This window comes from Phacochoerus africanus, chromosome 7, assembly GCF_016906955.1.
Source record: "Phacochoerus africanus isolate WHEZ1 chromosome 7, ROS_Pafr_v1, whole genome shotgun sequence".
In the NCBI taxonomy this organism is placed as follows: Eukaryota; Metazoa; Chordata; class Mammalia; order Artiodactyla; family Suidae; genus Phacochoerus; species Phacochoerus africanus.
The window spans coordinates 91,861,262-91,885,538 of NC_062550.1; the positions used below are offsets into that span (position 1 = coordinate 91,861,262).

The 24,277-nt window shown below is 44.9% G+C and overlaps 1 protein-coding gene across 1 annotated transcript in view; it reads left to right on the forward strand.

The window, feature by feature from the left end:
* FGD6 (FYVE, RhoGEF and PH domain containing 6) overlaps window positions 1-24,277 on the forward strand; it is a 120,521-nt gene that overhangs the window by 2,487 nt on the left and 93,757 nt on the right. The window contains exon 2 of the mRNA XM_047788262.1: window positions 3,360-5,778. Within this exon, the coding sequence (XP_047644218.1) occupies window positions 3,360-5,778 (2,419 nt within the window). The remainder of the gene's footprint in view (window positions 1-3,359; window positions 5,779-24,277) is intronic.

A 24,277-nucleotide genomic window follows, 5' to 3' on the forward strand; every position in this document is an offset into this window, starting at 1 on the left:
TAGTGACTTACTTGAACACTTGTTCCTTCTAATAAATTAAGAACTTAGTAATCCTGTTGAAGTTGATTCCTGCGAACTTTTTAAAATATTATGCTACGTTTAAATGGCTTTTTTTTTTTTTTTTAAGAGATAGCGAGTTACTGAGATGTATTAAACAGTCTGTGCATGTGGTAGCTCTGCCCTTCTCAGGCCCTATTTGCAGCATTGGGGTTACAGCAGAGAAACAACGTGCCTGCCCTCCTGGAGCTTGCCTTCCCAGTGGTGAAGGCAGAGAGAGATCCGCTGGGGAGAAATCACACAGGGCAAAGAGGCTAGAGAATCTAAGGGCTCTCCTGCAGCAGATCTCTCAGGAGTTATTATGTCAAAATCATATAGGCTGGAGTTCCCTTCGTGGTGCAGTGGTTAACGAATCCGACTAGGAACCATGAGGTTGCAGGTTCGGTCCCTGCCCTTGCTCAGTGGGTTAACGATCCTGTGTTGCCGTGAGCTGTGGTGTAGGTTACAGATGCGGCTCGGATCCCGCGTTGCTGTGGCTCTGGTGTAGGCCGGTGGCTGCGGCTCCGATTAGACCCCTAGCCTGGGAATCTCCATATGCCGCAGGAGCGGCCCAAGAAATAACTAAAAAGACAAAAAAAAAAATCGTATAGTCTTTAGAGATCTGTTCAACCGCCTCATTTACAGGTAAGGAAACAGACAACACCAAGGCACACAAATAGGTTAGCCAGCTCTGCCAGTGATGTTACTGGCTTTGTCCAGTACACTGGTAACCAACCAGGTAAGCTGAAGTTTCCAGTTGTTATTTAATTCAGTGAGTGTGCATTGAGGCAGTTAGGTACATGGGCTGTGCTGTGTTTGTTGGTAATCAACCGTGGCTCATATGCAGTGAAGTGAATTTCTAGGACACTAAGAGAGAACAGAGATTTATGTTTCTTGGATGCAAACTCATGTGCAAAACAGGTCTTTTAAAAAAGAGTAAAGTTGATATCAAAGATTAAAAAAAGATTGAAGAAAAATAGCAAAAATTGGTTGGTTAAATGATCCTGAAGCTTCTAAAAAGGCTATAAGATTCAGAAAATAAAAGATGCATTTAGTAAGACAGGGTTTTTGTTTGTTTTGTTTTTAATTATGAAATACACCTACCACAAACTTACCGTGTATACTGGTTTTAAGTGTACAGTTTGGTGTTTGGTGGTGTTAAGTACATTCACCTTGCTGTGCAGCCAGTCTCTAGAACGCTTTCCATATTGCAAAATTGACTTTTTTTTTTTTTTAATAGAAAATAAGATAGCCCTGTTGTGGCTCAGCAGTAATGAACCCAACTAGTATCCATGAGGAGGTGGGTTTGATCCCTGGCTCCACTCAGTGGGTTAAGGATCCCGTGTTGCCCCGAGCTGTGGTGTAGGTCGCAGGTGCGGTTCAGATCCCGCATTGCTGTGGCTGCAGCGTAGGCCGGCAGCTCTGATTAGAACCTGAGCCTGGGAACTTCCATATGCCGAGGGTGTGGACCTAAAAAGCCAAATGAAAATAAAAATAAAACAAAATCGATTTTTTTTTTTAATGCCTCCAAACTGCCCAGAGGTAGGATGTTTTCAGAATGGCTATAGAAATGAAATCAATGTGACAGTCTGTCAGTTTTCCTCCTCTTGGGGAAGGTGAGAGGTTGAAAAGAGGCCTAGGGCATTCATAGTGCTCTTGAGACTTGACTTAATACATCAAGGGTTTGATTGAACAGACCATCACACCAAGCTTTATCCTTAGGCTTTGAATGGTTTTAAATTTTTTTCTCCCTAAAAACAAAATCACAAGTTTATTGAATACTGCACTGAAATTGTATAGCTCTGGGAATTTGTATTATTTTGGAAATATTCCATATCTCTTTTATTGTAACATTGTACTGAGGAATTGACTAAGGCATCTGTTTCAAGTGAACTTGGTCGAACTTGGTGCCTTAGGGGTTTGGGGAAATTCTTCTTCGGTTGGTAAAAGGAAGTGGAGCACCTACTCTTGTTTTTCCCCCTCCTCATGTCCCTGTAATATCTTCCCAAGTTGGAGTGTTGTGACTAATTTCCTTTGTTTCAAAGAAAGTCATCACTGAGTGAAGAATCAAAGCCTCTGTGTACTCAAGTGCTTAAACAATATCCAGCAGATATTTTGAAAGGTTGGCATTTATTTTTTTCGCTAAATTAAGTTTTCGTTACGCTTTAGATCCTGTTGGAGGAACAAACTGAAGTATCAGCAGCATAAGATAAAATAGCTTTTGCCTCCAGTCTTGGGAAACGTGACTGGGTGATGAGGGGTGGATGGTATAGGTGAGAAAACATAAAAGTACTTTTTTATATAACACCAAGGAAGAATGGCTATAATAGGAGCTACGGTCATCTTTTAAATGTGCTATTGGTGATTAGTGAAGGGTACACAGCATAGGCACCTGGAGCAGAGCCCAGGTATGCGACTTTAAAAAAAAATAAGTAAATAAAGCTCAATGAGGAATGACAGTGAAGATTCCCATTTGACAACCCCTGCACAGAAAAAAATACCCACTTTATCATGAGCCTCAAATAATTTAGTTTCATTCCTTGTCAGTCTTTAAGGCTGGGAAATTTCTCATTTCTGTATTCCTTTTTAAGGTTGTTTTGGGGGTCTAGCGAGATAAGTCATTGACAAAGGGCATTTATACAACTCTATTGTATATTATTGGAGGTAGAGAAGTACTGCTTATTCACCTGGAAGCTTGAACCCTGAATAAACCTTAGGCAAATTCCCCTTTTAGCATTCCTCAAATGAACTCAAGTACTTTCTCCAAGTATAATGGATCCCAAGCAGAAGCTAGTTATTTGATTTAGTGTTGACTGACAATACGGTAATCTGTTCCAGAGTCAGGAGAAAAACTGTATTGGAATTTTTCAGGAATGTACAGTGAGTTTACCAAAAGCTATGAGTACTGGAATTGAAGGGCAACTTAGCAGGATTTTCAAGAGTAATAATTGAAAATATTATTGTAATGTAACACGATCTCCTTAGTAAAATGCAGGTTCACTATATTGTCAAAAGTTCCCTTTGTGGCACAGCAGAAAGGAACCTAATAGGAACCATGAGGTTGCGGGTTTGATCCCTGGCGCCGCTCAGTGGGTTAAGGATCTGGCGTTGCTGTGGCTGTGGCCTAGGCCAGCAGCTGTAGCTCCCATTCGACCCCTAGCCTGGGAACCTCCATATGCTGCAGGTGCAGCCCTAAAAAGACAAAAGGCACACACACACACACACACACACAAAGGTAAAAATATTAGCAGATTTAATCATTTACCATCTTGTGCTTTGGTTTTTTGGTCCTCAAACTTTTTTTTTTTTTCTTTTCTTTCTAGAGATTAAGAAGCCACCCGTGGCCCCTAAGCCAAAGTTTGTGGTGGCAGCTAATAAGCCAGCTCCACCTCCTGTGGCACCTAAACCTGATAGCGTGGTTTCTAGTGTTCCACAGCCAACAAAGAAAACCAAACCAGCAATAGCTCCAAAACCAAAAGTTCTGAAGGCCTCACCTGTTCAAGACGTCAGGCAGTCACCATCAAGGAAACTCCTCGTGAACCTGGAAGAGCAGCAACAGGAATCATCTGAAAGCACTGACAGCTCTGGCTGCGAAAACCCCGGGCATCGGAGCAGTGATTATATTTTACCAGTGTATTCCTGCCGTCCTGAGTGTAACCATAAACTTGGGAATAGGGAGACTTTGTGTGTCAAGCAGCTTGTCTTAGGGTCCCTGGAAATGCACGAACACTTAGAACATCGTCAGGTTGATGAGTCTTGTTCAGCTGTGAAGTCTCAGGGTAAATGTGACGCTCGGGGTGAAAAGGTGAAGAGCCAGAGTGAAGTGATTTTAAAGGCAAGCATCCTGGAAGAGAAGCTCAAAGATGTTTTAACGCAGCGAGCATCCCCTTTTATTTTCCCGCAGAAGCAGAGATCCACAGACAGTCCAGAAATGAATGATGGCTGGAATTCCACCAGACAGTTCAGAATCGACTTTGCGGATTTGTCACCTTCCCTGTCCCGCTTTGGGAAAGTTCCTGATCACCACCGTTGCCACCTACAGCTTCCTAGCGATGCGTGTCAGCATGTTGAAACGAGTCAGAATGACAGCGAACAAAGCAATGGTTGTCTTCATGCATCTGAACAAGAAGCTCTAGAAAATGGTAAAAGGAGCACTGTTTTATCATCAGGTGGAGAGAGGAAGAATTCAGAAATCAGAGACCTTGGTCCCTTGGAAATTCACTTGGTGCCGTGTACCCCCAAATTTCCAACTCCTAAGCCCAGAAAGGCACGTGCTGCACGTTTATTACGCCAGAAACGTATAGATGCGTCCAGTGAACATACTGAAGAACCGGCCACTGTAGACAGTAGCTCTTGTCTTTTCGAAGATAGTTTGAAAAACAATACAATCAGTGTTTCTCATCAGAATGTTTTGTGGAACCAGGAACAGGTGGACCAAGCGAAGCCAGGAGAGCAACGTGAATTGAATGTGGACTTCGACGGTGATAGACAAACCTTTGTCAATTCACAGAAAGCCTTGTGTCCCGAAACATCTTCCTTTGAAAAGACGGCACCTCCTTTAGGGACAGACTCTAATTTGAGTTCCGACAACAGGACAGGAGATGGTTCTAGTGTGTCGCTTGCTGTGGACCAGGGGACCAGTTTTATAAGATGCAGTACTCTGTCTATGAGCCTGCCCAAGCAGCTCAAGTTAGCCTGCAGCGAACATTTGCCTGCTGCCTGTAACCCGGGAGTGTCTGGCCCCACACTGCAAAAGGAATCTGTGGTAAAAGATGAAAGTTCCTCAAGAATTGTCCCCAAAAAGCCTCAGAGACACAGCTTGCCTGCTGCAGGAGTACTTAAAAAGGCTGCCTCAGAGGAGCTTGCAGAGAAAAGTTCTTACCCCTCAGATGAAGACAAAAATTCAAAGAAGGGTCTAGAAAGAAATCATCTCTGTGCCCCAAGCCACGGCATATCATCCGCTTCCGAGATGGCTAAACAGGCTTCAGAGAAGCCCGTGTGGAAGTTACCCCATCCTATTATACCCTTTTCCGGGAGCCCGCAATCCCTAAAGTCTGCCACCGCCTCCTCGGACGGTGAGCCCACCACCGCCCTGGCCAAGCCAAGAGCCAAATCATTATCCGCTGTGGACATGGAAAGGTGCACTAAGCCTTGCAAGGACGCTCAGAAGAAGAACTCTTTAAAGAAGTTGCTCGCCCTGAAACTGTCCATCTGTTTCATGAAAAGTGACTTCCAGAAATTTTGGTCCAAGAGTAGCCAACCTGGAGACACAGCCTCAGGCAGCCTTGTGGGAAGGGAGCGGAAAGGGAGCGAAAGTGATGGGCCCAGCTCGTTGGTAGGAGAAGAGAAGAGAAATAAACCCACCAAGGCGCACTCGGCGGATAACCATGGCCTGGAATCCCCAAAGAAGAGGAAGACGCCTCGGGGCCAGGCCAGTGGAGCTAACGGACCCCGAGCTGAGTCTCTGGATGACCAGATGCTCTCCAGGGAGCCGGCATCCCAGGCGCCTTGCAAATCGGTTACAGGTGGCTGTGCACCCGAGTATGAAAATATACGCCATTATGAGGAAATACCAGAATATGAGAATTTGCCGTTTATTATGGCTGCGGGGAAAACGTCAGACGTGGCCTGGCAGAATTCCAGCAGCGTGGAGGACGCCGATGCAAACGTGTATGAGGTGGAAGAGCCGTATGAAGCTTCAGGCGGCCAGCTGCTGCTTGGACGCAGACATCAGCATTCCAGGTAACACACCGGTGTCAGACAGACACTGCCCTGCCGCGTGGGTGTCACTGAAATTAACCTTCAGCAACCCTGTGAGATGGGTTAATGTCACACGCGGGGAAAAATCACGCGGGGAGAGAATGGTTTAGGTAAGCGTATGCAGTCTCTTTGTCTCGTCTCTCGGGATTACTAGCAGTGCAGCCTTTAAGCAGTTGACTTCTTTCACGAGCTGATTCAAAGACTTTGAAACAGTAGGCGTAGTGTCGGTACGGCAAGGAAGACCTAGAGCAGAGACAGCCCCGTGCCTCTAAAGCACCGCTTGGACGTCCTAGTGAGGCCCTTGGGGAGGACATTGGCCCATTCAGTGAGGGTTATTTGCTAGAAATAAGAAATCCCTGAAATTGTTAAAATCTGTGCTTACCTACAGTATGGCGCCTCTGTCAGATAAAACCTCTACGTTTGCAAAATCCACTACGCTTTGAGCATTAGTTATTTCTCTTGTTGGAGGCTAATTACTAACTTCAGAGGGACACAGGAAAAACTGCCAGAAAACAACTACTGTCCCTTTTCACTTTTGAATATATACCTCTTACCCCTGGACCTTCTCGCTCTGTCTTAATTAAACCCTTCCCATCTTTGTTGGTCCAGCTCAGCCATCCTGGGCTTCCTGAAACTTCTACAGTTACCTAGTGGGAAGTGTTTACTTCCTATTCTGACCTTCCAGTTAGGCTGTGGTCTCCTTACAGCCTTTATCTTGGTCTGTTTTAGGGCAGGGATTGTTTACGGATGTGTCTGACTGGTATTCGGTTTTAAGCTCCACGAAGAGTTCTGGCCGCACCTTTTTGTCCTGCCTGAGGCCAGGCACGGGGCTTGGGAGGGCTCAGTAGATGGCCGTTGAGGACACGAGTGAGTGAATGAGGCAGAGGAGGCGACCACGGGAGCAGCCACCTTCTCTCGCCAGAGGCCCCGAGGGAACCTTGGCCTCATATCTAAAGTGTTCTGTGCTTAACACAAAGCGCCCAGACCCTCTTTGAAGTCTTTGTGTTCTTAGGTCGCTAACTTCAAGCCTTTGCGTGCTTGGGTCTTAAAATAGGACTTTTGTAGAAATATTCACCTGTGTGGCACCTCGGAGGGCCTCAAGAAAAGGATTATTGGGCGAATTGAGGAAATACAGTTATTAAGTAAAGTCTTGGTCATTGCTGCTCTTTGAGCACGTCTCCTTACTCGGAATCCTTGGACTCCCTGCTCCCCAGCTGACGGCCTTCTCGTTGGCAAGCTGTCTGCTCCCTGAAGGTGATCCCCAGGCAGAAGCCTCTCCTGTGGCGTAAATAGTTCAATAATGGAGAGTAAAGTGTCCACCTTGGTTTTTTTGGTTTGTTTGTTTGTTTGTTTTTATCTTTTTGCCATTTCTTGGGCCGCCCCCACGGTGTATGGAGGTTCCCAGGCTAGGGGTCCAATCGGAGCCATAGCCACCGGCCTACACCACAGCAACGCGGGATCTGAGCCGCATCTGCAACCTACACCACAGCTCACGGCAACGCCGGATCCTTAACCCACTGAGCAAGGGCAGGGACCGAACCTGCCACCTCATGGTTCCTAGTCGGATTCGCTAACCACTGCACCACGACGGGACCTCCTGTCCACCTTTGTTTTAAAGTCTATTTTCATGCCTGCTCTTCTCGCCGTGCAATGGTTTTGTTAGCGCTGCCCTCCTTTTCATCAGTGTTTGTGTGTTATTGTGTAGGTGCAAGGAGGGAGTTTAGCATGTGACATGCTCCTGTCCAGAGCAATGAAGTTTGTCCTTGAAATTGGAGGGTTGGCCCTTGGTCGGGTTTCTTGTTGGCCCTAAGGCGTGATCTGGAGGGTCTGTCATTATCTCTAACACCAGCTGTGAACTCCTCTGGTTTGCCTCTTGTGCCTTTGGGCACTGCTGCTCCAGTTGGGGGAACCAGGAGGGCAGGGGTTCGCGTGCCAGCCCGGCCAGCGCAGCGGGCATTCCTGGAGGGCTCTTTCTCAAGGCCACAGGAAACCCAGGGCGCCTTTGGGCAGACAGGTTAAAGGCGTTAAGTAAGGCAGCCTGGTGAAGCGTGGGCGACTCTGCTTCTGAATGTAGCTTTCCCTGGAGATGTCTGGTTAGGCCTGGAGCAGGGAGGCCCAGGCGGGCTCGAGGCTCCTAAAATGTGCCCGCTGAATCAAAAGCCTTCAGTCAAAGGGCCAGACCAACAGTTTTGCCTGGAAGGTTGTACCTTTTGTAAACAACATCGCTGAGAAAGAGGCAGCCAAATTCAAGCCTTCCTGAGGAGGACCGCCCCCGAAATAAGGTAAATGAGAACTGGGGCGCCTGCTTCAGGTGAGCTGCGTGGATCCAGGAGGCAGTCCTGTCTGTTGATCTGACTGTTGAAAACACAGCCCTGTGCTTGAGAGTAATTAACTCAAAATCTAACCCCCTAGGTTTCTAAAATGCTACGACCAAATACAGATGAACCTTGTTTAAGATTTTTTTTTTTTTTTTCTGCTAAAATGAATCAAAGGAGTGTCTCTAACAGTGTCTTGGGCCTTGGGGCGGGGGTGGGCGTGGGGGAAAAGGCTTCTGGATCTTAGGGCAACTGGTTCACAGAGACAACGCGCGCTAGTTTTAGTGCATCTACGCACGTAACCAAGCAGATTCCGGATTAGTAAACAGACAGTTGCCAAGCGGGAGGGTGGCCCCCGTGGGCAGCTTCTGTAGAGTTGAGATGTTTAATGAATCCAGCCACTTCACATGGGCACATCGATGACACCCTGTTTATAACTGAGCAGGAGAGAATGGTGGGCAGCCCCCCGTTCCAAAAAGGATCCTGTTCCTAAGCGTTTCTGATGATGTGGAGCCCAGAGTGTGTTTCCCCAAAGAAACCGCTGCGGAGCTGGTGGGTAACGAATCCATTTGAGCCCCTCTGGGACGTAAACTGCTGCTGCAGCGGCCTCCCCTTCCCGCGTCCCAGGTAAACTCTCCCCCACAGCACTTGGTGCTGATGTAGGCGAGTTGGCCTGGGTGTTGGGGGAGCAAATCCGCTGCTTCCGAAGCAGCAGGGTTTGTGGAAGGGGTGAGGTGCCTGAGGAGGAATGAGGAAACCCGGGGCTGGGCTTGCTGGGGAAGCGGACTCTGAGGCCCTGAGGGTGATAAGAAGGAGAGAGCCCGGGGGCCGGGCTGGAGGAGGCTGTAGATTAGATTTTTCTTTCCCTCCTTTTCCATGATTTTTCCTATCCCTCCCTTTTCACACTCCCCAGTCCCCTTTGTGTGAGTCTGCTAATTGATTTTCTAGCCTCAGGCAAGAAAAACTCCCGTGGAAAGAACGGAGGGAGGGGGCCGGATGGGTAGGAGTGGCGCTCAGAAGGCTGAGCAGCCAGAGGTCAAGGTGAAGGAAGGTGAGGCCATAGACACAGAGCTTCAGGTTTCCTAACCTGGTACATCCACTGGGTCCCTGTTCCGGCTTCCCAGCAACAGTTTTGTGGGAAATAAGATTATGAGCCCCTTTGGAGGCTTCCAGTGTGTTTTGGGAACAGTTAGGCTCTTCCTCTGAAATGTTTCAGACCTCAGAAACCCAGAACAACTGCCAGGCCGTGGGCCCTCCTCCCTCGCTGGCGTGCAGGTGATGAGTGCCCATTTCCTGCTGTGATTGTACGGGTTTGACTTCTACCGGGAAGTTCCTAAAGTTTGGGCCCCTGAGAGTGAAAAGTTAGGGACAAGTTGCAAAACAATTGTGCCCAAACATTGGAATTTTCCTCTTAAAATTGTAGCAGAGGAGTTCCCATCCTGGCTCAGCAGAAACAAATCTGACTGGCATCCATGAGGACGCAGGTTCGATCTTTGGCCTCCCTCAGTGGGTTAAGGATCTGGTGTTGCACACCTATGGTGTAGGTTGGGGATCTGGCATTGCTCTGGCTGTGGCATAGGTGGGTGGCTACAGCTCTGATTTGACCCCTAGCCTGGGAACCTCCATATGCTGTGGGTGCAGCCCTAAAAAGACAAAAAATAAATAAATAAAAAATAAAATTAAAATTAAAAAAATCGTAGCAGATTTCTTGATTCTATAACCAAGAAAAACTTTCCCAGGAAACATTCCAGCTTTTTCCTCTGTTGTTTTAACTTGCTCTTATAAGCACTTCACAGAAAATGTACAGTGATTGGGCTTTCAAGTGCTCAGTGTATTTACTGCACAACGCTGACCACGTGTCAGAAGTGAAAGGGGTGCCACTCCCTAGGAGTTTCTGCCCAGTGAGACAGCTCGGTTATAGGACACCATGGTTTTATTAATCTTAGTTTTGTCTGAGTTGCACCCCAAGTAGGTCATTAAAGATGACTTCACAGAGATGGTGACCTTTGACCCCAGGCTTATAAAAGTGGACACGATTAGATTGGGCATTCAGGGGATCATTTTCTAACCTCAACGTCATTGTTTATTTTCTCCCTACTTTAAGCACAAAGCTGGGCTTAGGAATTCTCTCGTCACAGGGCAGATTAAGAATCCGGCTTTGTCCCTGAAGTGGCTCAGGTTGATGCTGTGGCAAGGGTTCCATCCCTGGCCAGGAACTTCCACACACCATGGGTACAGCTAAAAAGAAAAACCGAGAAAAGGAAAAAAAAAGACCTGGGCTTAAAGAGCTGCCAAATGGCATTTCCAGTCTCAAATCCCATTATGGCACTTGTGCTATAAATCTTCACGGAGTCTACAAGATAGCGCCCTTGGGTTACATTTACCATCTGGTGGTATGGTTGGATCCTAATATAACGATTAAAGTATAAATTAATAGCCCTAATGAGCGTTTCCATGGTTGTCATAGCACCAGTAAGATTAAGCACCGTTAGAGGGTGGGGGTTGGGACTCATATGTCTCAACATCAGCCCTTTCCTGTGAGTTATTTTCAGCAGCAGCTCAGGAAATATCAAAAATTTGTATGGCTTTTTAACTTTGTGTTTCTCGTGTTGGAACCGAAGCCACACGGTTTTGGCAAATCTATTTGTTTACATACATTTGACCCTGCAGCTAGAAGCACTGGATTTTATTTCTTGGTGATAAAGCTTTTTGTTTTCCTTTTAAATTTGTGTTAGGAATTAGCTAAATTAATTTCTCGTTTTGTTCTGTTGGGGCCACACCCATAGCATGTGGACGTTCCGGGGCCAGGGATCAAATCTGAGCCTCAGCTGCAGCCTGCACCACAGCTGCAGCAATGCTGGATCTTTAACCCACAGCGCAGGGCTGGGCATCGAACCTGAGCTGCAGCAGTGACCTGAGCCACTGCCGAGACAATGGCTGGGTCCTTCACTTGCTGTGCCACAGCAGGAACTTCTAAATTGCAGTATTTTGTCCACCTATATTACTTTGGTCTCATTCTCGCCAAAATAGCAAAGTGATAGTTTATCACATATACATGTTTGTATGTGATAGAATGTCACTTTACTTTCAGGGGGGCATATTTTCAGTCAGGAGTGGAAGAACTAATATCCTACATTGTGATTGTACACACACACACACACACACACGCACCCTGTCTTCCTTGATAAGAATACAGTTTTGAGATAGCTGATATTTGCACTGAAGGGTGGCGTTATTTTTAGAGCTAATTGATTGGTTTTCCATTGTCAGGTTTTCATTAAATTTTTGAATATTAAAGATCAAACATTTTAAAATTTAGCCAAAGTTATGGTTTTGTTTTCATAAAATTGAAATTAATTATGTCAGTTAGCTATAAATTGCTCTGCAAAGTGAGCGTCTGACCTCTTTCCTGGACAAGTGTTCTTATTGTGAGCCTCTTGGGAAAGGGCAGATGCGGGAAGTGACAGGGAAGGCCCTCATTCTTTTCCTGAGCATTTTTAATACCTGTGAGGATCTGATGGGTGAAGATAATGAGACAGTCCATTCGCTGGTGAATGGATTAAGCCCATTAGTAGGATGTTCGGAATTCAGTGCATTTTTGCAATGGAAATAACTGTGCCTAGGAGTTGGATTCCCAGCCCACCCATCAGAGCATCTTCAGCTTCTAATATGTGAAAAACGCTAATGGAAAGTCATAGGAAATGAGACAGGGACTCTGGGATTAAAACAGAGCCGTAAAATTAAATAAATAGGGTTCTTTTTGGACCCTTAAATGCCGGTGCCTCCAAGGAGGAAAAGGTTGGTGTGTTGATGAGCACGTTGAGGAAGGAGGAGGGAGCAGAATGAGAGGCGGAGAGGGTGACTTTGGCTCAGCAGCCCTCGGGCCTGCAGGCTCTTGCTTGTGCACAAGAGGATGAGTGTACTCATAGTTCAGGGACTCATAAGCAGTGCCTGTGCTTGTATAGTACTTTGGTAAGCGTTCTGCGTTCTTCCAGATATTTCTTTAAAATGTGTCATCTTTTCCTGGAGTTGCATAGACTAATTTGGTATTTAGGGAGAGCCTTTTACTTAAAAAGTAAACATTTTTATATGAGCCTATTTTATTTTATTTTATTATTATTATTATTATTATTTTGTCTTTTTGTCTTCTTAGGGCCAAACCTGCGGCACGTGGAGGTTCCTAGGTTAGGGGTCAAATTGGAGCTGTAGCTGCTGGCCCCTGCCAGAGCCACAGCAATGCAGCATCCGAGCCGTGTCTGCAACCTACACCACAGCTCACAGCAACACGAGATCCTTAACCCACTGAGCAGGGCCAGGAATTGAACCTGCGTCCTAATGGATACTAGTCGAGTTCGTTAACCATTGAGCCATGATGGGACCTCTGAGCCTATGTATTTTAATACTTTCTTGAAACTATATTAGGTACAAAGAAGAGTTCAAGTGATAGTATATTTGGGTGTGGGAAACTACAAAGCAGTGCTGACCTTTTTATTAAATACTGAGTTTAAAAGTTAAGTTCAGGAATGGAACTGCCTACTTTCTTCTGGATGGTATGGAACAACTTTGGGTGGTTTAGTCTGGGTCTGGTAATTGTGGGTCTCTGCAGGGAAAAAAAAAAAGAAGAAGTATTTGCAAGTAGTTTTGACATCAGGCAGAGACAAATGGCTGTCACTGGAGCCATAAAAATTGGGTTGGTTAAACAGTCAGTCAGTGGAGAAAAGTCCTCTGATAGTATTTCCAGAAAGGTCAGCTGTCTTCTGAAGGTTGCTTTCAGATTTCTCATCCCTTCTTGTTTGCCCATATTATGGATCCATACAAGTGTGGATTGGAGTAAGGCTGTATTAGGTGTTATTACCCTTTTAAATATAGGGAACCTGAAGCCTGTTGGTGGTGACTTCAGGACAAACGGACAGAAATGGAAATGCGACTGGATTAGTGCTTCTGAGCCCTAACGTTCAAAGGTCTGTTTACCAGACTCTCCCATTTATCAAAGTATTTTGGTTTCTGCTACAGGAAAGGTGAAATAATAAACACTGAACAAAGAAAGTCAGTTTCCCCTGAATGTTTGGATAAAAATTAAAAGGAAAACGAACACATTTAACTTTTTTCTGTTTGAAATGATACAACTCCTGGTTCTTTTAGCTCCTGTGGATTCTGTGAAAACCATGTTTTACTCAGGTCATGTGTTTTTTAAAGTCCTTTCTTGGTAACATTTTTATAATGGTCCATATACTTTGACACATGTTACTATCATTTGAAACATTAGGAATTAAAGAATAGACTTGGTTTTAATAAACTTAGAATAGCTTGGTTTTTGTTTTGTGTTTTCTGATTTTGGGGTTTGTTTGGTTTTTTGGCTTTGGTTGTTATTTTTGTTTTTCTTAATCTGAAAAGCAGTTCTGGTTTGAACTGCATGGCAACTGTAATTTCAAGCCCAGGAACGTAGCTATAATGAATAAAGAAAGAATAATTGGTAACTGGTTTTGTGGGTTTTTTTCCCCCTCTTTCTGTTGGACCTTAGATGTATCTGCAGTCACGAGGAAATAGAGATTTCAATTTAAATGAGTAGCTTTTTCACTACCTAATTTTTCTTTCAGTAGCTCCACTGTTGGAAGCAGGAGAATAAAGCACAGTTCCTCTCTAACGCCTAGCAGGTTGTGGGAAGGACACCCTGGAGGGGAGGGAGGGATAAATAATGACCTCGTTCATTCGTCCAGGTAGCAGCTTTTGGGTGAGGGAATTTAAACAGAGGCCTTTTGGGTAGTTTGCAAAACATTGGATATTTAATGGCTTTAGGTTAAATGAAGTTACACCATCACTGCATTTTAGAACTGCAGGAGTCATTACAAATCAGCCAGTCCAGCCTCCTCATTCACTGATAAAACGGAGCCCAGCCAGACTTGTTGACTTTCCCCACCCCACAGGGATGGGAAATTGCAAAATCACAGCTCCCACCCGGTACTTCAAAATACCACATTGCCACTTCTGAGGCTGTCGTGGGAGCAGGACAGAGAAAGTCAGCAAGATTTAGAAAACGCAAGTGACTTGAGTTGCAAAAAGTTTCAGGATCCGTTGCTTTTTGCTCCTCTGCTGGACAGATTTTGACAGATTTTATTCCCCCGTCCGGAAGGAGGGCTGCCACACAGCCGCCTGTGAGCATAGGGTGATATGGCTCCTATTTTTTAAATAGTAATTTCAGGGAGGCGAGTGTTCAAAGCAAGCAAAAGTCTTCAGCCAGCACATATCTGCTTCTCCTCATATATGTTAACAAAAGCTTGCTTCCCTTCAACCCTGTGATTCAAGTCATCAATCCAGTTTTGTCCCCACTTCACCAAAAATTCATCGATCAGACAATATCAAGGATAACAAATGCCGTTAACTTCCAACAGCATGGATTCTGTGTTTGGTAGTAATGGCTGTTTGCTCGATATTTCTCATGTGCTCTGAGCTCTTCCGAGAGTTATTTATCCCTCTTATCCTCTAAGACATGAGCTTCTTTTACCGATGAGGAAACGAAGCCTCAGTGAGGTCTAGTGACTTGCCCAGGGGCACACAGCTGACACGCAGATGAACTGAGTATGGAACCAAATTTTCTGATCCTGAGACATAAGGATTTTATTTTATTTATTTATTTATTTATTTTGTCTTTTTGCCTTTTCTAGGGCTGCTCCTGCGGCATATGGAGGTTCCCAAGCTAGGGGTCTAATTGGAGTTGTAGCCGCTGGTCTACACCTCAGCCACAGCAACTCGGGATCCGAGCTGTGTCTGCGACCTACACCACTCCTTACGGCAACACCGGATCCTTCACCCACTGAGCAAGGCCAGGGATCGAACCCGCCACCTCGTGGCTCCTAGTAGGATTTGTTAACCACTGAGCCACGATGGGAACTCCAAGACATAATGACGTTAAATCAGAACATGCTCGTGTTGCAGACTTCTGGGAATCGTCTCCCCAGAGCACCCTAATTGAAAACAATATCACTTTGCTCAGTTGATTCATTTTCTAAAGGGAAAACACAGGGACACCTGCAGTGATATGGATAGATGGTAGTGAGCATTTTCAGAGGCCCCAGATTTTTCATGCAAGAAGAACTCGAGTTTTGAAAGCTTTTCTGGTGAGGAAATAGATGGCTCAGTGGTTGGAAACTGAACTGCTTATGCCATGTTTGCATTTGGTTAAGTTCATAGCGTTTGCTATTCAAAACAAGTTAAAACGGTTCCTCTCATCTCCCAGTTTGCATGTGGATGTTAACGACCCAGAAAGGGTTATGCATGTTTCATGTTCCCCCACTGATTGACACGACAGTTGCTGTTTTATCTGTTATCCTTGCTCATCATTCTCTGTCAAGTGCTTTCTGAGCTCTAAAGCACCGCAGTTTAATATGAATCGCTATTCATGAATTCCTCAAAGTCAATAATTTTCTAAGGCTGAAATGCCTTTTTATGATAACATAATATGCTTATTATCTTAATGAAAAATTGGAGTGGTAGGGTTTTCTCCCCAAAGGGGAAGGTGATACACTCTCTCTCATTGAAGATTAAAGGAGATAGGATTTCTGGAGCCTTTTGAATTAGGGCTAAATTTTTTTTTTTAGGGCCGCATCTGCAGCAAATGGAAGTGCCCAGGATCAGGTCAAGTCGGAGCTGTGGCTGCTGGCCTGTACCACAGTTACAGCAATGCGGGATCTGAGCTGCGTCTTCGACCTATGCTGCAGCCGTGGTGAAGCTAGATCTTTTTTTTTTTTTTTTGTCTTTTTTGCTATTTCTTGGGCCGCTCCCGCAGCATATGGAGGTTCCCAGGCTAGGGGTCCAATCGGAGCTGTAGCCACCAGCCTACACCAGAGCCACAGCAACTTGGGATCCATGCTGCGTCTGCGACCTACACCACAGCTCATGGCAACGCCAGATCCTTAACCCACTGAGCAAGGCCAAGGATCGAACCCGCAACCTCATGATTCCTAGTCGGATTTGTTAACCACTGTGCCACACGACGGCAACTCCGAAGCTAGATCTTTAACCCACTGAGCAAGGCCAGGGATGGAACCTGTGTCCTAATGGATACTAGTCAGGTTTGTTGCCAGTGAACCACAACAAGAACTCCCTTTGTGACTTTTTAACTCAGCATCTGTGTTCATCCTGCCTGAGTTAAAGTCCTTCTGGGAGTTTCCATTGTGGCTCAGCAGGTTAAGAACCCAACTGGTGTCCACGAGGATGTGGGTTCAATCCCTGGCCTCACTCAGTGGGTCAGGGATCTGGCATTGCCGTGAGCTATGGTGTAGGTCGCAGATGGGGCTCGGATCCTGCATCGCTGTGGCTGTGGTGTAACCTGGCAGCTGTAGCTCCTATTCAACCCTTATCCTAGGAGCTTCCATATGCTCTGGGTGTGGCCCTAAAAAAAACAGGATAAAAAAGACAAAAGAAAATTTTAAGAATGCTGATCATGACACTCTAAAGCGAGCTTGGTAAGAGCTGTGCTTGGCTGTTAAAGGTAGGTAACTGTACAGTTTTTAGTGTGTAGACGTAGACACGTGTATACCTCACTGCTCTGTGTCACTTGCTTGCTGCCTCTCCTCTTCCCTGTGTTTTATGCTAAAGCAGAGGATAGAAAAGGGACAGTGGAGAGCATTGCTCTGAAGGCTTTTGTTATAGGAGCAACCCGAAATCCCGTGGCCTCAATCTGCCACTTTTCCATGACTCTGAAAGACTCCTCCTATGACAGTTGCTTTCAAAGGTGTCTCGTTCTCATGTAGATGTAGTGACATGTTAACTGCTAGAGGGGATATTTCCAAGTGTCTTAGAAATCACTAGTGGCTAATAGAGTTGGCTTTTAAAATTTTATTTTAGAGCATTTATAGAGAGAATTTTAGTGAAACAGATTTTGCTTTTATAGAAATTAATAAATGTAATTTTCCCTTGGATAAACCAGAAACGAAATAGGTACCTCTAGTTATGCCTTCGTCTTGATTGGTCTCAGCATTTGGAAATTGTGGGAATGGAGTGGAATCAGACTAGAAGTCAGAGAAATTAAGGACAGTTCCTCCCTATAAGGAATTTACACTCTAGTATACTGTTCTTTAATTGAAATTGTTATTGATATAACTAGAGAGTCACATGCGTTTGTAAGAAGTAGTACGGAGAAAAACTAAGTATCCTTTAGCTAGAGTCCCTTAATGGGGACGGAGTAAGATAGCTCCATCAGGATATTAACATCGATGTTAATATCCTGACTTAAATATCTGCAGTGTGTTTATACATTTAGTTCTGTATAATTTTATCAGGTGTGTACGTTTGTGTATACACAAGTCACAGTCAAGATACCCTATAATCCCATCACTACAAAAATCCGTTTCTTTGTCTTTTTAGGGCCGTACCCTCGGGCATATGGAGATTCGAAGGCTAGGGGTCTATTTGTAGCTGCTGCCGACCTACATCACAGCCATAACAAGGCCAGATCCGAGCCATGTCTGCGACCGACACCACAGCCCACGGCACTGCTGGAACCTTAACCCACTGAGCGAGGCCAGGGATCGAACCTGCGTCCTCATGAGTGCTCGTCAGATTCGTTTCTGCTGAGCCAGGATGGAAACGCCCAAAACCCTTCTTTTGTTGCCCTTCTGTAACTACATCCACCTCCCACCTCAATCCTTTGCAGCCAATAATCATTTCAACAATGCTCTATGTAATGGAATCTTACAGTGTGTAACCCTTTAGGGTTGGCTTTCTTCATTTAGCACAGCGCACTGGAGATTCAGCCCAGTTGTTGCATTGCATCAATAGCTCCTTCCTTGCTATTGCTGAGTAATACTCCAGTTAAAGGGCATCCAGTTAAAAGGCCATTTCCGGAGTTCCCGTTGTGCCGCAGTGGTTAACGAATCTGACTAGGAACCATGAGGTTGCGGGTTCGGTCCCTGCCCTTGCTCAGTGGGTTAATGATCCGGCGTTGCCGTGAGCTGGGGTGTAGGTTGCAGATGCGGCTCAGATCCCGCGTTGCTGTGGCTCTGGTGTAGGCTGGTGGCTACAGCTCCGATTCGACCCCTAGCCTGGGAACCTCCATATGCTGCGGGAGCGGCCCAAAGAAATAGCAAAAAGCCAAAAAAAAAAAAAAAATATATATATATATATTAGGCCATTTCCACTGTTTGGCTCTTACAAATAAAGCTATGATGGACATTTATGTATAAGTTTCAATGTGATCATATATTTTCATTTCTCTGAGATCAATGCCCAAAAGTACAATTGTGGGATATGTGGTAATTGTATGTTTACTTTCATAAGAAGCTACCAAATTGTTTTCCGGAGTAGCTCTGTCATTTTACTTTCCCATCAGCAACGTATGAGTGATCCAGTGTCTTCATCAGTGCTTGTTGTTTGTCCTCTTTTATGTAGTTATTCCCATAGGTATGTAATGACATCCCATTTAGGTATAATTTGCATTTCCTTGATGGCTGATGATAATATCTTTTCATGTGCACATTTGCTATTTGTTTTTTTTCCATCTTTTGTCTTTTTAAGGCTGCACCCCTGCTATATGGAGGTTCCTAGGCTAGGGGTCTAATCAGAGCTACAGCTGCCAGCCTACACCACAGCCACAGCAATGCTGGATCCTGAACTCACTGAGCAAGGCCAGGGATCAAACCTGCACCTCATAGTTCCTAGTTGGATTCATTTCTGCTTCACCACAACGGGAACTTGCTATTTGTAATTTTTTTTTTTTTTTTTTTGGCTGCACCCATGGCATGAGGAGGCTCCCAGGCCAGGGATTGAACCCTTGCCACAGCAGAGACCTGACTCACAGGAATGACAACTCCAGATCCTTAACTCACTGAGCCACCAAGTAATTGCAAAATCCTGATTTCTTTTGCCCATTTTCTAAGAAGAATTGTTATTATTGGTTTTTTTTTCAAAGAATTATTTTGTAATTAAGCATCATTTGATGGCTTACTCCCTAGATAATAAGTTCAAACTCCCCAGCTTAGTATACAAGACTTTTTGTTGGCCTTTCTAATCTCACAAGCTTACCCACTTACATAAGACTGCCCGTCATTCCCACACGTCCCATTCCCCTTTCTTAGCTTTATTGTAATACCTGACATACCCTTTACCCCAGACAGATTATCTCTCAGTCTTCTAGACCTAATTCATATCTTACCTTTCAAGGAAATCTCCCCTTCCAAAACAGGAAAGGTAGGAGTTCCCATTGTGTCTTAGCACTAATGAGCCCAACTAGTATCCACAAGGACGGGGATTCCATCCCTGGCCTCGCTCAGTGGGTTAAGGATCCACCGTTGCCATGAGCAACCGTTGGCATGGTAAGTCATATACATGGCTTAGATCTGGCATGGCTGTGGCTGTGGTGTAATTTATTCCTCCTGCCTGCCACCTTTCTTTCCCCTGTTGCAACAATAAATTTGTTTTCTGTGTCTGTGGGTCCATTTTCTGTTTTATAAATCAATTCCTTTGTGTCATTTTTTGAGATTCCACTTATAAGTGATACCATATGATATTTGTCTTTCTCTCTCTGACTTCACTTGGGTGATAACTAGGTCCATCCATGTTTCTTCAAATGGCGTCATTCCATTCTTTTTTTATGGCTTAGTAGTATTCCCGTGTGTGTGTGTGTTGCGGGGTGGGAGAGTGTGCGTGCATCTTTTCAGATTAAGGTTTTCTCCAAATATATGCCCAGATGCAGGATTGCTGGATTGTATGGTCGTTACACATTTAGTTTTTTAAGGAACCTCCGTACTGTCCTCCATGGTGGTTATACCAATGTACCTTCCTCCCGACAGTGAGGGGGGTTCCTTTTCTCCACAGAGAGACGCTTCAGTTTGTCATGCCACTTTTTTCCCAGTGCCTCAAACAGTGTCTGTCATATGGTAGGCACACAGCAAATGTTTGTTGAAAGACTGAACGAGGGGGAGAAGTTGCACCATTCCCTTCCATGGTATATTGCCTGGCACATCCTGTTGGTCGTGTCGTCAAAGCAATAGGTGACACTTACTGTCTCGATTGTATGCCAAGCGGTACAAAGCACACCTTGCCTCCATGTGCTGTTGTACAGCGCTCACTCTCACTCAGCAAAGCTCTTTGTTAACCCGGCCCCTCGCCCCTCCCTCCTAAAGGGGAAACAGGAGATACACGAAATAGGAGCGTGAAGAGGGTAACAGATGATAAGCACCTTTGCATCCATGGCCCCGACACATACCTCCCGGCGCGAAATAGGTGGTCACATCTGAGTAAATAGCTGTCAGGTTAAATATTGCTCTTACTTGTGTGAGGTCAGAATACAGCTGCATTTTAAGTAAACCAGTGTCCCACTGACCGGGCGTCCAGAACGCACAGGAAACACCTGTTAAGTTTGGAAAGCAGTTACACGGACTTGGAGAATTACTGCTGTTCACTAAAGCAAAGCTCCCTTGCAGAAGACACGTCGAGTTAAAAGGCGCCCCACATGTCTGTCTTTACGAGCTATGTGCTGAGCACTGTGCCATCGGGTGGGATGGCAAAGCACAAAACGTCGCATGGCTCTCATTCTGCTGTCCTCTGTCAGATCTGCAGAAAGGAGCCGTGGGGGTCAATTCCCTCAGCAGCAAAAGCAGCTTTTAACAGTTTCTTAGGTAGTACAGATCTTAAGATCTTCATGTACTATTGAGAAAACACGGACAACTTTATCACTAAAGAAATCAAAATTGCTGCAGGTACGGCCTCAAGACAAAAAATCAAAATTTTATAAACTCTTCTTGGCGTTCCCATCATGGCTCAGTGGAAATGAATCAGACTAGCATCCATGAGGACACAGATTTGATCCCTGGCCTTGCCCAGTGGGTTAAGGATCCAGCACTGCTGTGAGCTGTGGTGTAGATCGCAGACACGGCTCGGATCCTGCGTTGCTGTGGCTGTGGTGTAGGCCAGCAGCTTGAGCTCTGATTCGACCCCTTGCCTGGGAACCTTCATATGCTGCGAGTGCAGCCCTAAAAAAAGAAAAAAAAAATCACAAACTCGTCTTAAATAAAAGACACCCTCTTCCCTGTGTCTTATACATGTAAGACTGAAAGTGAAAAAATCTGGGCAGTCTGTAGGTACCTTGGAGTTAGCAAAGATTTACTAAGATGTCTCAAAGTCAAGAGCCTGGTGGAGCACCTGGTACAACTTTTGTGTGTATGGGGAAAGAGCAGAACGACATTGCTACAGAAAATGTGGTTTCCCTTATAGGGTGAATTATTCATAAAATTATCTCAGGATTTGAACATCTGTCTGCCAAAATGTCTTATTTCAGACTCATTTCTGTTGTCTCCTCATTAAGTGTATGGCAGCCCTGGGATGGATTAGTTGGGTATCCAGATGGGAAAGAAGAAAGAGTCTTACCTAAGAAAGTTAGGAAATCTTTTAGGAAAATGTTAAGAAAACTCCTTATCTTTATCTCTTAGTATTCTCACTCTGCAACAGGTAAAATCCCGTGTCTTAGCTGTTTAGAAACCAGGTAAAATATGCTTATGGATTTTTGCAGATAACCCGTGAAAGCTGTTTGACAGATTACATCTTTCCTCCTATGTATTACTTTACCGTTTTTCAGTATTTAACAGAAGTACATACTGTTTCTAATTAACAAGTACTCCCGCGAGTTCCCGTCGTGGCTCAGTGGTTGAGGAATCCGACGAGCATCCATGAGGATGCAGGTTCGGTCCCTGGCCTTGTGCAGTGGGTTAAGGATCCAGCGTTGCCGTGAGCTGTGGTGTAGGTCACAGACAGGCTCAGATTATGGGTCACTGTGGCTGTGGTTGTGGTTGTGGTGTAGGCCTGCAGCTACAGCTCCAATGGGACCCCTAGCCTGGGAATCTCCATATGCCGCAGGTGTGGCCCTAAAAAAAAGACTGAGCAGCATATATGGGGAAATATAAAAGGAATTTTTAAAGTGAAAATTGGTTTGAAGGCTTTAGTGAAGAAATAAAAAAATAAAGATCTGAAGAGTAAACATTTTGTATCACTAGCAAAGAAATGGGTTTTGATCTTAATATGTATGAAATCTTTTTGTGGGACAAAATTTAAATACTGTAAAGAGAAGAAACTACAAAGCTCTAACAGGATTGGGAGCTTTTTTGATGGCAAAGTGACTTTAGGTATGTTTTTACACTGAGTGGTGACTCGATGAACTGTTGTTGCTTTCACACTGTAGGCGAAAATGAGATCTTAGCCGTTTTCTTGAATGTGACTCTGGATAGTAGTAATTCTAGGCTATTTTAATCCATGTTGAGCCCTCTCACTGTTAAGCAAAGTATTTTGATAGACTCTTTTTATCCTCTACAAATTAATGTCTTCTCTGCCTGCTCATTGAAATCTTGGCCCCTGAAACTATTTCTGCTGGCCTTTCTGCTAATGTTCTGTGCGTGGATTCCATAAGCAGAATCTAAGTGTGAACCGAGGTACTGGAATTTATAGAAGCCTCCATTTCACTCTGATGCGAAGGTAAAGCTAGTCTTTCTTCCCTGGGTTTACTTTACAGGTAAACCTAGTGTTCTCCCTCATGGAGAAACACCAGCCACTCTAAAGGGACAGAAGTGTGTTCATTTATAAGCTGTCTACAGGAAACACACACACAGAAGTCATTGCTGTAATCCACATGTCAGTGTGATCCAGTTTTTTTGCGTTTTGTAGGGGGGTCCGCATGAGGATGCCTGTCTACAGTCTATCCTTTACCCTTGCCTTTGACCTCTTCTTTCCAAGTATGAAAAAAACACTGTTTATAAATCAAAATCATTTAAAAAATACTATTGCATTTGGAGTGGATAAGCAATGAGATCCCGCTGTATAGCACAGGAAACTATCGCTAGTCACTTGTGATGGAACAGGATGGAGGAGAATGTGAGAAAGAGACTATGCGTATATGTATGTGTGACTGCGTTGCTTTGCTGTACCGTAGGAAATTGACAGAACACTGTAAACCAACTGTAATAGAAAAAATAAAAATCATTTAAAAATACTGTTTATGAGAAATACTTGAAATAATCCAGATAAATACGCTTGGAGGAGAGAAAATGGGGGTTATCAATTCTTAATGTATTATTATTATTATTTTCTTTCCATGGCCACACCTGTGGCTTGTGGAAGTTTCCAGGCTAGGGATCCAGTCAGAGCTTCAGCTGCTGGCTTATGCCACAGCCACAGCAACACAGATCTGAGCTGCATCTGTGACCTACACTGCAGCTTGTGGCAACGCCTGTTCCTTAACTCGCTGAGCGAGGCCAGGGATCGAACCCACATCCTCAGAGACATCAGGTCCTTAACCTTTTTGTCTTTTCTAGGGCCGCACTCGCGGCACATGGAGGTTCCCAGGCTAGGGGTCTAATCGGAGCTGTAGCCAAGCAGTCTACACCAGAGCCACAGCAATGCGGGATGGGAGCCGTGTCTACGACCTACACCACAGCTCACGGCAAGGCCGGATCCTTAACCCACTGAGCAAGGCCAGGGATCGAACCCACAACCTCATGGTTCCTAGTCAGATTTGTTAACCACTGTGCCATGATGGGAACTCCCAGTCCTTAACCTACTGAGCCATAAGGTGAACCACTATTATTTTTTAATTATGAAGAAGTTATATAGAATTTTTTTAAGTTAAAAGTGCATTATGTGAATAGTAAAATTGTTCCTTCTTTCCGTCTCATTACCCCTCTCCATTCCAGTTGAGAAAGGAGGGCTTTGGGGGTTTTGTTTGTTTTGCTTTGTAATATGGAAAGTTTTAAAATAAGTGGAAAGTTTAGGCGTAGTTAATCTCTGTCCCTAAAGGCTGTTGTTATCTTGGAGGTTCTGGAGATAAGCCGAGGCTGTCAGCCCCGTTTCCCCCTGGGCAGGAAGGGAGCCTTCCTCCTGTGTGTCACTTCAGTGCCTCATGCTGAACCGACCCCACCAGGAGCTCAGCAGATGGCCAGGGTGACACGTCACAAGCAAGGAGCAGATGACACTTCGTCTCCACCAGCTCCTTATTTTTCTCCTCTCTCCCTCTCTTCTGGTGTCTTCATTTCTCCTTACTTCCACCCTTTCGCTCTTCTTTTTTTTCTTTTGTGCTTTTAGTCAGTGACTCAGAACAGAGGATCCACGTTTTTTGTTTGTTTGTTTTTCTTTTTTTACTTTTTTTTTGGCCACCCCGCAGCATATGAAGGAAGCTCCCAGGCCAG